General features: G+C 36.3%; 1 protein-coding gene across 1 annotated transcript in view; it reads left to right on the forward strand.

Moving 5' to 3' along the window:
- Positions 1 to 2,336: 2,336 nt before the first annotated feature.
- SLC24A5 (solute carrier family 24 member 5) overlaps positions 2,337 to 15,070 on the forward strand; it is a 28,643-nt gene continuing 15,909 nt past the window's right edge. Inside the window, exons 1-2 of the mRNA XM_012527760.4 lie at positions 2,337 to 2,565; positions 4,519 to 4,698. Of these exons, the coding sequence (XP_012383214.3) occupies positions 2,445 to 2,565; positions 4,519 to 4,698 (301 nt within the window). The 5' untranslated portion in view covers positions 2,337 to 2,444. The remainder of the gene's footprint in view (positions 2,566 to 4,518; positions 4,699 to 15,070) is intronic.

The raw sequence follows: 15,070 nt of genomic DNA on the forward strand, positions 1-15,070 counted from the left end.
GGACAGAGCTCAGAGGGAAATTTATGCTATAAACACCTACATTTTAAAAAAAGATGACAAATCAATAACCTAACTTCACACCTTCAAAAACTAGTAAAAATAAGAGCAAAGTAAACCCAAAGCCAGCAAAAGGAAGAAAATAAAAATTAGAGCAGAGATAAATGAAATAGAAAACAGAAGAGAGAGAACCAACAAAACTAAAGTAAGTTCCTTGAAAAGATCAATGAAATTGACAGATCTTTAGCTAGAGTGACCAATGAAAAGGGAAGCCTCAAATAATTAAAATAATAAATTAATGAGGGAACATGCTGCCAACCTTTCAGAAATAAAAAAATTAGAGAACACAATGACAACTGTGTACCAGCAAATTAGATAATCTAGATGACATGAACAATTTTCTAGAAATGCACAAGTTATCTAAACTGACTCACATAAGGAAATGATTACTATAGAAATCAAGAAAGCGTTTACTTTGATGGAAAGGAGAGATTGATATTAAGTTCCATGAAGAACTTTCTAGAGTGGCTGACAAATTTTCATTTCTTTATCTAGGGGTAATTACAAGCTGTCCTTCTTATAAAAACAATAATTGCAATGCAATGTAATAATGATACACATACATTTATTTTGCATGGTTTTCTGTATCTGTGCTTTATTTTACAACAAAAAAGTTTTCAAAATCCATTTATAAAATGAAGACTGAATATTAAAGCAAATATAATTAGCCTTCTAAGTTTACCTTTTATTTGTAAATCCATATTTTATCATACAGTTTGTTTAGATCAAGTACATGTATGTTCTGGGAATGTGTTTTCAAGAATCATTACAATGTAATCAAACAACAATGATTACTGAATACCTACCTAACGTGTGAGTCACCCCTATTCCATTGTAATTAGCATGTAGCTCCCATTCCTTGCAAGCATTCACTGTAGGTTTGAGTTTTTGTGCTATTGCTGGTATTTTGTTTGTATAGATGGTTTAGTTTTATTACCTGATTGAACTATAACTTCTGTCATGTGAAGAGAAGAGAGTCATGATATACTTCCACTCAGTACAAAACTAAGTGGTCTTGCTCCCTAGTCTTAGCCACTGCTGGCCAGTGGTCCAGGGTGCAGCCTCCTGCGGGTATCAACAGCCAGAACTCTGCCTGTTAAGCGTACACTCTGTTACTGGGCTGCTCTTTGGTGACTCACCATTGCAGTCTCATACCATACCACACATCTGGATATCCATTTCCTAGAAATGACAACTTCACAGTGATTTACAAGGCACAGCAATTCCCAGCAAAACAAGTGTGTTTGAGAATTTTTACCAACCTGATATCACAAACATTCTAGAAGGAATTTATTCCTTCTCTTAAGAAAAACCCAGTTTCTAAATCTGAAACTTAGCACATCAATTTTTATGCATTTCCTGCACAGCAAAGGAAGCATGAGAGTTTCAGGTGAACTACAAAATTGTTTAATGACCAAGCAGCTTCTATCTCAATCAAGAGTAATAATATAATAAAAATATTAATAATGGTGATGGTGAATAATTAAAATTGACCATGTGGCAGATGCTGTTCTAAGCAGTTTACATCTCTCCACTTATGTAATCCTTACTAGAATCCAATATAAAAGTGGTACTAAAATATCCCCATTACAAATTGTCAAATGGTGGTCTGGCTTCAGAGTCTGTGCTATTAACTGCAATGCTATACTGCCACAAAGTCTTAACATCTGAGCAAGCCTAGTAAATGCTAGGGTAGTGAACATAGTGACCTACATTTGAACATTCCTGGCTTGTCAAATTTGCATTTTAGATAGCTCCCTCTGGCAGAGAGCACAATCAGTTTATCACCAAATATCATCCAATCTACTTCCTTAACAGTTCTTGGAACTATTGGCTTCTCTCCATCCCCAATGCCATTGCCTTGGTTCAAGCCACCACTATTTCTCCTCTAAATTATTGTAGTCTTCTTATTGATCTTCCTTCCTCTAGCCCTATCTGGAGATGGGGATGAAAAGCCGAAACAGAAATATAAAAGGAAGCCAAGCTACCCAAAGAATATGCATAAACCAGCCCCAACAACTTTTAGGAGCAAGAGCTACACAGATGGAGGAAACTGCAAACTTGGGCCCGAAAAACTAGGGATAGTCAAATGCAGCATGAATAGGAGCACATTAAAAGTAACCACTCATTTCTCTAAAGTACTAACAGTCAGTCACGGGGAACAGCTATAGACAAAGATTGCTCTTCCAAATTCCCTGGGGCTTAGGATCGCCTGATCAGAGAAGCTTGGCTGGCTCTAGTCATGCTCCAATAACTCTCCCTCCTGGGCTGGCCTTGATGAAAAGTGCCCCAGGCAAGACATTGGGCAGGAAGGAGCCTCCTCACAAGATCCAGCTTATCCTCCTTTTCTCTCTTGCAAATCTGCAAGAAGCAAGAGCTCAGCCAACATGCAGACAAACAGAGGCCTGAGGAGGGTGAGAGGAGCCCTGCTGTTTGGGATCATCTGGACCACTGCATACCTGTTTCCCCATGGTGCCACTCTGTCCCGACGTCTCCCAAGGGCCACAGGTAGGTCAATAAAGGGTGCAGCCACCCCTGCTGCTCCTGCTACCACCTGTATGTGAAGGGATGAAGAAAGGGAATTTTCTTCTGCTGTACTTGCTCTGATTTTTTGCTTTGGGCAGGGCATCAGTTTTCATTCCTCAAAAAGGTTCTCAGAGATAGTGCCAAAGGAATTCACAGAGATCATGAAGCAAGGAAGGCTCCAGTTTTTACTGCTGGAGGCTTCATCAGGAAAAAAATACACCCTAGAAATTCTCTCAGCAAGGCAATGACTTTTTGCAGGCCTATAGATAACCTGGGTTCTAAAATAGGAAAATGATACTGAACAGACAATAAAAAATTTTTATTCATTAGAAATACAATTTCTGCTTGGGGAGGGCAAGAGATTCAGAATGCCCTTTCAGAAGTGAAGCAGACAAGGAAGAGTGATTTCATGATATCTTTTTTTAAAATTTATTTATTTTAATATACGTTTTAAAGATACTTAGATTATATAAATATAATATTTAAAATGTATGGGATTCCCCTATCCCCCACTCCCTACCTCTCCCACATTTTCCCGCAGTAACAACATCCTTCATAGTGTGGTACATTTGTTACAAATGATGAACACATTTTGGAGCACTGCCACTAAGCGTGGATTATAGTTTACATTGTAGTTTACCCTCTCTTCCCCACAATTTTGTAAGTTATGGCAAAACATACAATGGACTGTATCTGTCATTGCAATGTGATTCAGGACAATAACCAAGTCCCAAAAATGTCCCCAGATTACCCTCTCCCTCCCCTCAGAATCTCCAGTGGGCACTGCCTCCACATCAGTGATATTACTAGAATAACTATAAATCTACTGTAGTCTGTCATTCATTTCCCAATCCTGAGGATTCAATTTGGCAGTTCCTCAGGAAGCTAACTATAGAACTGCCATAGGATCCAGCAATCCCACTGCTGAGTATATATCCAGAAGAACAGAAAGCAGGGACACGAACAGATAAATGCACACCAATGTTCACTGCAGCATTATTCACTATTGCCAAAAGTTGGAAACCACCCAAATGTCCATCAACAGATAAATGGAAAATCAAATTGTGGTATATACAATGGAATATCACTCAGCTGTAAGAAGGAATGCAGTGTTAACACATGAATGACGGCTATATGTTGACTGAAGCAAGCCAGGTACTGAAGGGACAAATACTACATCACCTCACTGATATGAATTAAGGAAACTGAGCAGACTCACAGAGCTAGAGTCTAGAAGACAGGTTCACAGGAGACATAAAGGGAGAAGAATGTTGTGAGCCAATGCCCATATGGGCAAAATCTGCTAAGATGGAAGGATGTAGTTGTGCAGTGAGTGGGCATGACAGTGGTGCAGTGATGCTATTGAGTTGGGCGGTGCTGGTTTGTGAGTAGGGTGGGTTGGGCTGTCCACGGAACTGGGGGGGGGAGGGTGTTAAGGGAGGGAGCAGGTGCATTCTGGGGATTTGCAGGTATGTGGTTGAAATCAATGTCGGGAATGTTCTTTGGGCAAATACGGCATGGGAGGGCTACTGGTTTAGGGTGTTGGATGTGGGACAGAGAGCACCAGGAGCAGGCCTCTAAGGAGTGTGTGAGTGTTCATCTTGTCATAATGGGTTGTATCAGTGGGTAGAGACTCACATAATGAGTGGGAAGGTGTTGAAATCTCATCCTGGGGAGTCCTGCTGTGATTTCCCTTTTAATTCTTCTACCATCATCAGTTTATTTCATTAAAGTACAACTTTCTTATCCCCCAAAACAATGTTTAAGGCTTTACAACTTCGTCACATTCAGAAGTGGTTTATAAATTTTCACCAGAGTTTTTAAAATTCCACCCAGAATTCCCCCCTTTACAGTTTTCTAAGGAATCTCTTTTTTGTGGGTTTGGAATGGGTGATACCAACATTGTTCAAATTTTCACCTCCTTTCTCTTACCAGGAAATACCACCCAATGTGTTATTTCTCCATCATCAGAGTTTCCTGAAGGGTTTTTCACGAAACAGGAACGAACAGCTGGAGGAATCATCATCTACTTCCTAATTATCCTTTACATGTTCATGGCTATATCTATTGTCTGTAATGAGTACTTCCTACCCTCCCTGGAAATCATCAGTGAATGTAAGTGGCTAGAAACCTCCCTTATAACCTTCAAGAATAGTTGTATCACACAGACATCACTCTCTGTGAAAGAGCTCAGCAATTCTGTCCATCTTGAGTGGTGGCCACAGAGCACTGATGTCTGTGTTGTGGCTCCTTTGACTTAGGGAACTGGCTGGAGTGTGATTTCTCTTGGTACTTAATATGAAGCTGAGCATCTTTAAATGAGTACCCCTCAGGTATTATTAAACAGCCCACTCCCAGAATCTTCCCTTTCGTACACTCTGCTACCAGGTTGTTTGTTATAAGAACTTTCCAAGATTTCACGTGTATGTTCTTAGAGTATACTCCTAATACAATACTAATACTTCAAATTTTATACTTTAAAATAATCATTTCATTTTTCTCAAAAATCACTACTCATATTTGTTAGAGATAGATGATAAAACAAATGCAATTAAGGGCAATCCTTTCCCTCTTCCTTTCCAGTATTCTGTCATTAATAAAGCTAATGGATGTTTATGAACCAGAAAATTAAAATGAATGAATGACTAAACAAATAAATAGTTTTGCATCCTATGTAAAGTGACATCAGGCATCTGTTAATTATAAAGTCAATTATTCAACATAAGTTTAGTTCCTAGTTTCTGAAAATAAGATCATCCAATTCAGTCTCCTCAGCTTTAACCCTTGGGTCATGTACACTGCACAGGATCCTAAACATAGACCTTACACTGGTGCACTGGTCCCAAAAATCAGGTATCAGTGATGTTTTATGACATGTAAGCAAAAGTGCCAGCATTTCCAGTGTCTGTCTCCTGCTCAGTTTAATTAATTGAGCCTACACTTTAGAGCAAGGTCAGAATTAATTCAGCGTTCTCATTGCACTCACAAGACTGAACAGAAATAGCATTCTACACCCCAGTACACACATACAAACACCACATACATTAGCATTTGTTCAAAGAAGGAAATAGCATGAATGTAAACTTTCCCTTTTCTCATTCTCCACTCCCCACTCTCGCTGAAATGCAAGGCAAGTAATTTCCTCTTGTTCACTGCAGTATAGCAGTATACCCAGGTCCTAAAGCAGTACCTGGCAATAGAACAGGAGGCACTCTACAACTATTTGTTTAATGAAAAAGTTTAGAGTGGACCAGTTTTCAGTTTCCTATTTCATGCAACCACTATTACATAACTTAAGTAAATGCAAATGTTTATTTGTATATGACATTACATTTTACCATGACATTGACACTATTTCTTGAGATTACTTTTATAGTTATCATTTAGGTCATTTTAAATATTTTTGTTAATTGTTGCAAAATGGTACTTCATTTTACAAAATTTGTATTTATTTTTGTGAGGTTGAATAGCTTATCTTTTTTGGCATTTGTGGTCTTGCTTTTGTATATTTTATCTATACAGCGTTTTGTCCATACTCTGTTGGAGATAACTTTTTCTCATTGATTTTTGAGACATTTAAAATATAAGGATATTAACCCTTCATCTAATTTTAATATCAAATGTTTATTTTGTATACTTATCATATCAAGGTTTATATTTTTTAACTAAAGTTTTAAATATTTTCTTTATAATTCTCCCTTTGGTTTTATGCTTACAAAGACCTTTCTATACTTGGGTCAGATAAATTGTCATGCTTTCTTCTACTTGTAATATTGATGTTTTTTTTTTTCACTTTTAACTATTTCTTCCCCTAAGAGTTTGTTTTGCTTTTGGATTTGTTTTCCACAATGACCAATTTTTATATACTGAATTCTTATGTGTGTCTGTTTCTATATCTCAACTCTGTTCTAATCATCTATTTGTGCATTCTTGAATCAGTTCTATACTTTTAACTAGAAAAGATAAAGCCAAATAGATCATGTTAATCATATAAAACCAAGAAATTTAAAATTTAACATACCGTATCCCACCTACCATCTTTTCTTCTTGGACAATAAGTTTTTTTTTTCATTCATCATTTCCAATGACTTGACTGAACAATGATTCAACACAACAGAAAGAATAAACCCATCGAGACTTCTGTTTATTAAAAAAGTCATGGTTAAGTGTAGTAAAGAAAACCTTTTCCTGACCTTACAGAAAAAAAAGCTCCTGTATTAAAGTTTAGGTTATGGCTTTGTAATAAACTTCATGAAGTGACATCATATGTCTTTAATAATGGCTTTCACCATACCACTTGTGGAATTACTTTGAAATATCATCAGCAAATGTACATTTTTCAAATGGACCATTCTTTGCTCTGAAATATAATACAGTAGCTATTATGGATGTGTGATTGATAGACGCTCATGCCACTGCCAAATCATCTTCTGCCATTAAGAATTGATCCTGATCTTGAGTATCAAAAATACTGGCAACAAATAAGATAGAAATAGTGCTAGCCTAATTCATTTTTGAATGCCTATAAATTAACTCTGTCATTTATCCTTTCAAGATCTAGCCATGGTCTCACCCAAATTATAACATCAGCAAAAAAAAAAAAGAAAAGAAATAAATTCCCCTGCAATTTGTTTATTTCCACAGAAATTGGCTTTAAAAGAGTCTGCAGATGCTTCGCATTTCTCCCTGGTTCCTTGATGAATACTGAGTTGTAATAATTATATCCACTTTGTCAATTATTAATACAATCTTCAAAACAGTTAACTGGAGCATTCTACAATGTGCTTGGAGTGTTATTATTTATATATCATTTTTGTCATGAAACGATTTTAGAAGACCAAGCATGGTACGAAATGTTGTATGGTTGATCCTCATTATTCACAAATACCATATTTGCAAATTTGCCTACTTGGTGAAATCAATGCTCATGATGTTTTTGCAGTCATTTGTGGACATGCAGAGTAGCAAAAAAATTGAGTTATCCAATGTGTATTTTCCTTGCTGAGGTCAAACAAAGCAATGCTCTGCTTTCTTGTTTCAGCTCTCACACTGTAAACAAATTTTTCATTCATGGTATACCTAGTGCCACATTTTTTGCATTTTTTGCTTTCTGTTGATGATTTTACTCTTTCAGATGGCTCCAATGTGTAGTGCTGAAATGGTGTCTCATGTTCTTAAGTGCAAATAGGCAGTGATGTGCCTTACAGAGAAAATATGCACATTTTTAAGCTTTATTCAGGTGTGAGTCATAGTGCTGTTGTGGCCACGAGGTCAATGTTAAGGAATCAACAATATATATTAAATAAGTTGTCTTTAAACAGAGGCGCATATTAAAGAAGATTATGTATTGATTGGTTGGCAAAACGTTGTGACCAGATGCTGGCAAGGAATCTAACCCTATATTTCACCTTAGGAGCACTGGTTCAGTATTTGCTAATTCAGTATCCATGGCAATTTTATATAACTACCATGACTAACAAGAATCTACTATAAACACATATATTTATAATGTCTTTACAAAAAAAATTACAGAATAGGAACTACTATATTTATACCAATGAGGAAACTGAGTCTGAGAGGGTAGGAGATTTCCCAAACCCATACAGCCAATATATGGCAGAGCCCTGGTCTTTCTAATGCCTAAACCCAAGCATGTTCTTAACTGCTATATAATGTAATTTTATACAAACTTATTTGAGATTAACATCATTAATATGGTTATTTCAGAAGAAATATTCTATGTTGGACAATCATAGAAGGCATTTTCATCCCCAAAGGCACTGAATTTTTTTTCACAAAAAGTATATCAAATATCCATTGAAACTATGGAGGAAATACATTACAAAATAAAGAGAATTCACTGAGTAACTTTAAAAAATCAGTTTAGACTGTTGGCAAGCTATGAGGGTTTGGAAATTTGTGTTGTAAACAGTTACACGTAATGAGTGGAATCCAACATCTCAACGTGCTACACCATTGTCTAAAATATCCCTGAGATCATAGTGCAATACTGTGGAACCTAAACATCACATATGAATGCAACAACACCATGAGGGACAGGTTCTGAGTTCCAACCTAGAATAAGATAGTAGAATTGGCAGGCTTTTGTCCTACCTTACTCTATTCTATTATCCCTTCCTCAAATCCCCTGCCATAGCTTACTGTTCAGCAGCAGGATCTTCAGCAAGACCAGAGGAGGGGAGCAGATATAGATCAAGTAGTTGAGCACCTGCATTCCATATAGGAGGTCCCAGGTCTGATCCCCAGTACCTCCTAAAAATAAAACAAAACAACAAAAACAAAAAACTTAGATTGGGGAACAGATGTAGCTCAGTGGCTGAGGGCCTGCTTCCCATGTATGAGTTTCTGGGGTTCAATCCCTAGTACCTTCAAAAAAAAAAAAAGAGAGAAGGCTCAGGATTGGAGTCTCCAGACAATGGACGTATTAAAGGAGTTAGAGGGCTGAGCCTTGTGCCCAAACCTTGGCTAGACCACCAATCAATTCTGATTCAAGTCAATTCTGTTTCTTTCTGCAGCAATAAAGACCAGCCGATCTTTATTTCCCTGAGAGCTTCCACTACCTCAGGCTTACAGCAAGGATTTTCCCTTTTCCTTGCTATACTAATGATCAAAATCATACAGTCTGTCCTCCACCTTCAACACTGGAAAAGAAAACACATACTTTTATTAGACTCCCTGTGGCATTTTGCTATCATCTTAACTGTGTAGAACCAATAGGAGAAAATGTTATTCCCCCCACCCCCTTCCTTCAATCCTATCTTCTTTTTTCCATTTAGCTTCTGTAGGGTAAGAGGTTAATGAGGACTGAAGTAAAATCAATGCAGAACGTAAATCACATTTTAGTTGTCCAGGGCATTTTATCTTTGGAAATAAGACTCAGCTTCTGTGGTGAAAAACAGGGTAGGAATTCAAGAAAAGGGGTTAAAGATGTGACCAGAGTGGGAATATTGTCTGAGACCAAGTTAGAGCTAAAGGAGTTAAAGGTAATATGGCAAAGAATAAACCTAAGGCAATCTTCCTCATTCTCACCAGTTTTCTTATTCTAGATCCTTACTTGGGTGGATCCTCTGAACTCTGTGTATGTGTATACGTTTGTGTGTGTGTGTGTGTATGTGTGTGTGAGAGAGAGAGAGAGAGAGAGAGAGCGAGATAAGAGAAGAGGGGGTTTCCAAATGATTACAAGGAAGAAAGCGGAGCCTATGTTTAATCTCTAGTCATTTATGTCAGCCTGGCTTAAGAACCTTTACCTAAAAATCTCAGGCTGGATTGTGAAGTTAGTGCCATTCCTTGTAGTCATATTTGGTAATGTTTGCTTGGGGTTTTCTTTGCTTTTTCTCTAACTCTATGTTGATATACTTGTTGAATGGTCTATGACAATGTTGAAAATCCATGAAGGGCTGGAAGGGAAGAACATTGTCATTATAAGCTATAATGAGATGGCTGAGAAGTGCCAGCCCTGCAACCAGACTCAACATTAGGTTCAAATCCTGGCTCCACCACTCACTAATTCTCTGATCTTTGGCAAATTGCTTAAATTCTCTGTTTCAGTTACTTCAGCTATAAAATGAGGATATTAATAGTTCTTAGTTCATAGTGCTGTTTTGTCAATTACATAAGGAAAGAAAAGTGAAATGCTTACACGAGTACCTAACTCATAGTAAACATTCTACTACATGTTCCTTATTGTATAAAGACAGACTACAAAGAGTAGAATGCTTCAGGGCAAAAAGTGGAAAGTGGAGATGAATGATCAAACTCAATATAAATGTGTTTGGGGCAAATATCAAATATAGGGCATACATGCTGAGCTTGAAAGTGAAGTTTAGGACAAATAAACACCTTAAACTGGAATATTCTGTTTAAAGTTTCTTTTATTTCTCTTATAATATACAAACCTTTTTATTCCAGTATTTTATTGGTTTGAAAAGTGAAACCTTTAAAAAGGACTTAACTCATTATAAATTGACATAGTCCAAAGAGGACTAGTATCTTTCATTGTATAAGCAGTTCATTTTTAGAAGCAAAAAAGTTCAGGATAAAACTAATCAAAATATCCTCTTGATAAATAATGGGGATCTTGTTGAGTTATTGAACTACTGTGTGGAGAAGTTTTCTTTAAAATTTCCCAACTCTGAGAATCCCTTAAGATTGGTCACTTGATACAGCCCAAAGCCCACAATGACCTACTTATGAAACTTTTCTTTTTAAAGGTTACACAGTATACTATTCAATTAGAAATTCTAATCTTTCAGTTACAACATATCTTAAGTGAAAAAGACCTTAATAAGGTTTTGGGAAAGAAATGCTTAAATATTTATTTTTTCATTAAAAAATTTTCACTCACTCTGCTTTGAACTAATATTTGTCCACATTCAAATTTGTTTCAGAGATAGACAGTAAGAAAGAAACACAAGATTTAATTCCAGGTAGAATTGACCCTAAGTTGATAAAATTGGAAGGGAGTCAAATAATTCTGTGAATATGGCATTTAGATAGCCTACAGTTTCAGAGGATTGTTTGATTCCTAATCCTCATGAAATTTACAGAGGCAAAAGCCTTCACAAAGAACAAAGAACCTAAGAATAGTGTTTCCTCCCTGCCACATTGGCACTCATCCTCCTCTTAAGACCATTTTTGTCTCTTTGTTTTTCTTTTCTCTCTGATCTAAATTGTGGTTCCTTTGGAATGCATCTAAATCTACATCAGGCATATGAATATAAATAAGTACTAAATAGTCCTGATATTACCACAATGCTATTGCATGAGCAGGCTAATAATAGTAATAATAATAAATCTATGTATTAATTTCTTTACTTTATCTATGTGGATAACTGAAAGAGCAGCTTTGGTAATAAAAAAGATCTAGGTTTCAGTACTACCTCTGAAATTACTATCTACGTGACCTTGGGCAAGTTACAAAGCCAGAGTTCAGGTAATCTTGAGGTCTGGAGATATGACAGGCTAGGAACAAAGTGGCAGTACATTGTAATATTATACCTGTGGGGGGGATCCTTATTTTTTATTGGGATCAGGACTTTAAAACATTATACTTGGGGGATGGGTATAGCTCAGTGCTTGAGCACCTGCTTCCCATATATGAGGCCTCAGGGTCAACCCCCAGTACCTCCTAAAAAAAAAATTATATAGGATTTCAGAATTCACTCATTCATAGCTCAGGTAAAATGTACATGCAGCAAGGATTTGTGTTTATTCCACTGATTCTAATTTTACTTAAAATATTTCTAGAAATACATTTGAAATTAATTTCAGAGCCAGATTTGTAAATCATAAAAGACTATATGGCCCATTGGTTTGTTGTCACACTTCATTTTGGACCCTACATAAAAGTACTCAACATTACTACTCACTTTAGTCACTAGCATTGGGTCTGAATGATTTTTGATTGTTTCTCAAACTCTAATCCACTTACAAAGCATGAAAATCTGTTGTCACTGAAAACTTTTCAAAATTTTGCCAGAGGAGAAATAAGAAGTATAAAGCCAATGGTTGTAACTTTACTAAAATGTGCAATGGAAAAAGAAGTGGAAACACATTAAAATGGTAGTGGTGGTTAAAATGCAATAGTAACAGCATGAGTGCACCTATTCCCCTCTATTTTCTAAATTTTCAATAATTTGTTTTTTAAATTATAAAAGGAATCTATTTTAACCATTTACACTTTGAATAAAGTCTGATAAAACTAGAAGATTCATTAGGTATTATGTAGTCCAACCCTCTATTTTACAGATGGAAAAATATGACATTTAATACAGGTGGCAAAATATGAGGCAAAACACAATGACATGTCTAAAATCTTATATCAAGTTAATGGCAGAGCCAGAATCTAGGTCTCAGTTTAATATTCTTCCTACTTTATTATATTCCAGCAGGGATTTTCAAAAACTGTTAAACACTTTCCAACATGGCATCATAAAAGAAAACTTACATTTAAGAAAAAGCCTGATGAATTTTAATAATCAGTTCATTACCCTGAAGTTGCACTTTATACACATAATGTACTCAAACCTAAACCAAAAAGAAAACTCACCTTGAACATTTCTGCTATTTTTGGAAGGAAATATCATTATTCCTTTATAGAATAAGAAAAAAAAACAGTAATAGAATAACAGCTAGGGTGAAAAACCAGAACAATTTATCTTTAATAATAAACCATAGCAGAGAGAAATGCTACTCAAAGGTCAGGAAAGACAAAACCAATCTATTCTAAAGTTCAAAGGTATAAACCATTTTACAAAATATGCTTAGAATCTTAAGATATAACTTGTTAAAATATCTTTAAAGTTTTACAGTTCCATCTATTCAGAATCTTTCCTTTTCCACTCAATTAGAACTCAGTCACTAGCAACAAGCTTTATTTTTCTTGTTTTCAAAGAGTGAAAGTGTTCTAAAGGAGCACATTATTTTCCTACCTTGCAACAACACATCACCTTTTCTCACTCTTGAGACTGAATTTCTCTAATGAAGCATTCTTTAGTTAGCATTAAATGAATTGGTCATTCAGTCTTCAACTTAACCAAGTATGGACAGTTGCTTCAAGATAAAGCATTTTCTTCTTTTTTGTCATTTCTTCCACATATTATCTCATCCTGATTTGGAAAGAGAATTCATGGTAGCCAATATCACTAAATGTATAAATTCTCCAGAATATACTAGAAAACTTGCAAAATACTCCTGACTTCCAGTAACTTTTTTTCCCCTAAGTAGGCATGAAATGGGGTTGGTTGTGTTCCAGTGCCACAAGGAAGGGAAGAAAATAATTCAGTCACCCACCAGGGTCATAAATAGTTTAAATGCCACTCATAGTTCGGGGTTCTGTGGTAAACTAGAAATCCCCTTTCCTTTTGAAAGAGACAGTAAACTTCTGGGTGGGACTACAGTAGTGTGGATTTAGACTCAATAGATTCAGAGTTTACACACAATAACTCTCATTTAAGGTGCTCACTATCCATGTGGTTTGGATATCCATTTAACTGCCTGGGCCAGTTTCCTTCTCTGTAAAATGGGAATAAGACCATCATATCTGAGGATATGAAAGTGAAATGTATACCAATAATGAAAAATATTTCATACCAAAAATGAAAAAATAAATTAATCGCAGAACAGTCTGCTTTATTGTGCTCTATTTTTAAATTTCATGGCCAGTTGGTCCTACAACAAATCAGTTTTAATGAAATAAGAAGTATAAATCACTCTAAACAGCAATGAAAAGCTATGAAATGTAAGCTACACAAATTACTTCTCACCCTTCATTAGTCACTGTGAAGCGGGGATGACCAAAGGCAAAAGTATAGTGAAGAAAAGAACAGAGGTTCTGGATTAGATCATTCTCTTTGCCTACTGCTCTCCCTTCACACATTTCATTCAACATGCTGGCCCTTTTGGCTGTTTCTTGAACACACAGCCTAGCTTCTATCTCAGGGTCTTTGTACTCATTAATTCTAGTATTCTTAAATCAGATACATGGGTAGCTAGCTCCCTCACTTCAAGGTCTTTAATAAAGATACCTTCCCAGTGAAGTCTTTTCTGGTTACCTAATCTAAAACTTTGGTCTTTCCTCCATGACGTTAAAAAATATATCCTCTCTCTGCTTTTAAGTCTTGCTACCTATCTCTAACATAATAAACACTTTGCTCATTTATCTTGCCATCCCTCTTCCCTACTGGAATTAAAAGCTCCATGAGAGCAGAAACATTTGTCTGTTTTGTTCACTGCCATATTTCTAGCACATAAAAATGTCTGGCATAGAGGGTAATCAATAAATATAGGAAATGAACAATAGCCAGGTGATCCAATTATCTATCACCACTTAACAAATCATCCCCAAACTGGCTTAAAACAACAATCATTTTATTATCTCTCACAGCTTTGAGGGTTTTCAGGGCTGGTTCTAACTCAGGGTCTCTCATGCAGTTACAGTCAGAGAGGATGAAGCTGAAATCATCTTGAAGTTCAGTCTCTCACTTGTCTGGCACCTGAACTGGGAAGCATCAAAATAAGACTGAAACAGCAGGGCTCCTCAAGCATCTCCTTATATACATGGTCTCTTTGTGAGGTCTTCTCAACAGTACGATGGTTTCAGGGTAACTGGACTTTTTACATGGCAGCTCAGGGCTTTAAGGCCCCAAGAGGGAGAGACAAATCGAAGTTGTATCACTTTTTATGTCCATGCCTTGAAAATCACATTGTCACTTATGCCATATTTTACTAGTCAAGGCAGTCATAAAGACTCACCCAGATTTATGAGGAAGACAGACTCTGCCTTTTTATATTTATTTTTCCTAAAAGAGAATAGCAAGGTTCTGGAAAAGCATATTTAACAAATACTGCAGCCATTTTTATAAAATACAATCTGCCAAACCAAGAAAAAAAGGAATCAGTAAGGTCGAAAGCAGATGTTCCAAGAAATAGAGCATAACTTGAACCCAAGATATGCAACTGTTAATGG

Source organism: Dasypus novemcinctus, chromosome 3, assembly GCF_030445035.2.
Source record: "Dasypus novemcinctus isolate mDasNov1 chromosome 3, mDasNov1.1.hap2, whole genome shotgun sequence".
NCBI classification, from domain to species: domain Eukaryota; kingdom Metazoa; phylum Chordata; class Mammalia; order Cingulata; family Dasypodidae; genus Dasypus; species Dasypus novemcinctus.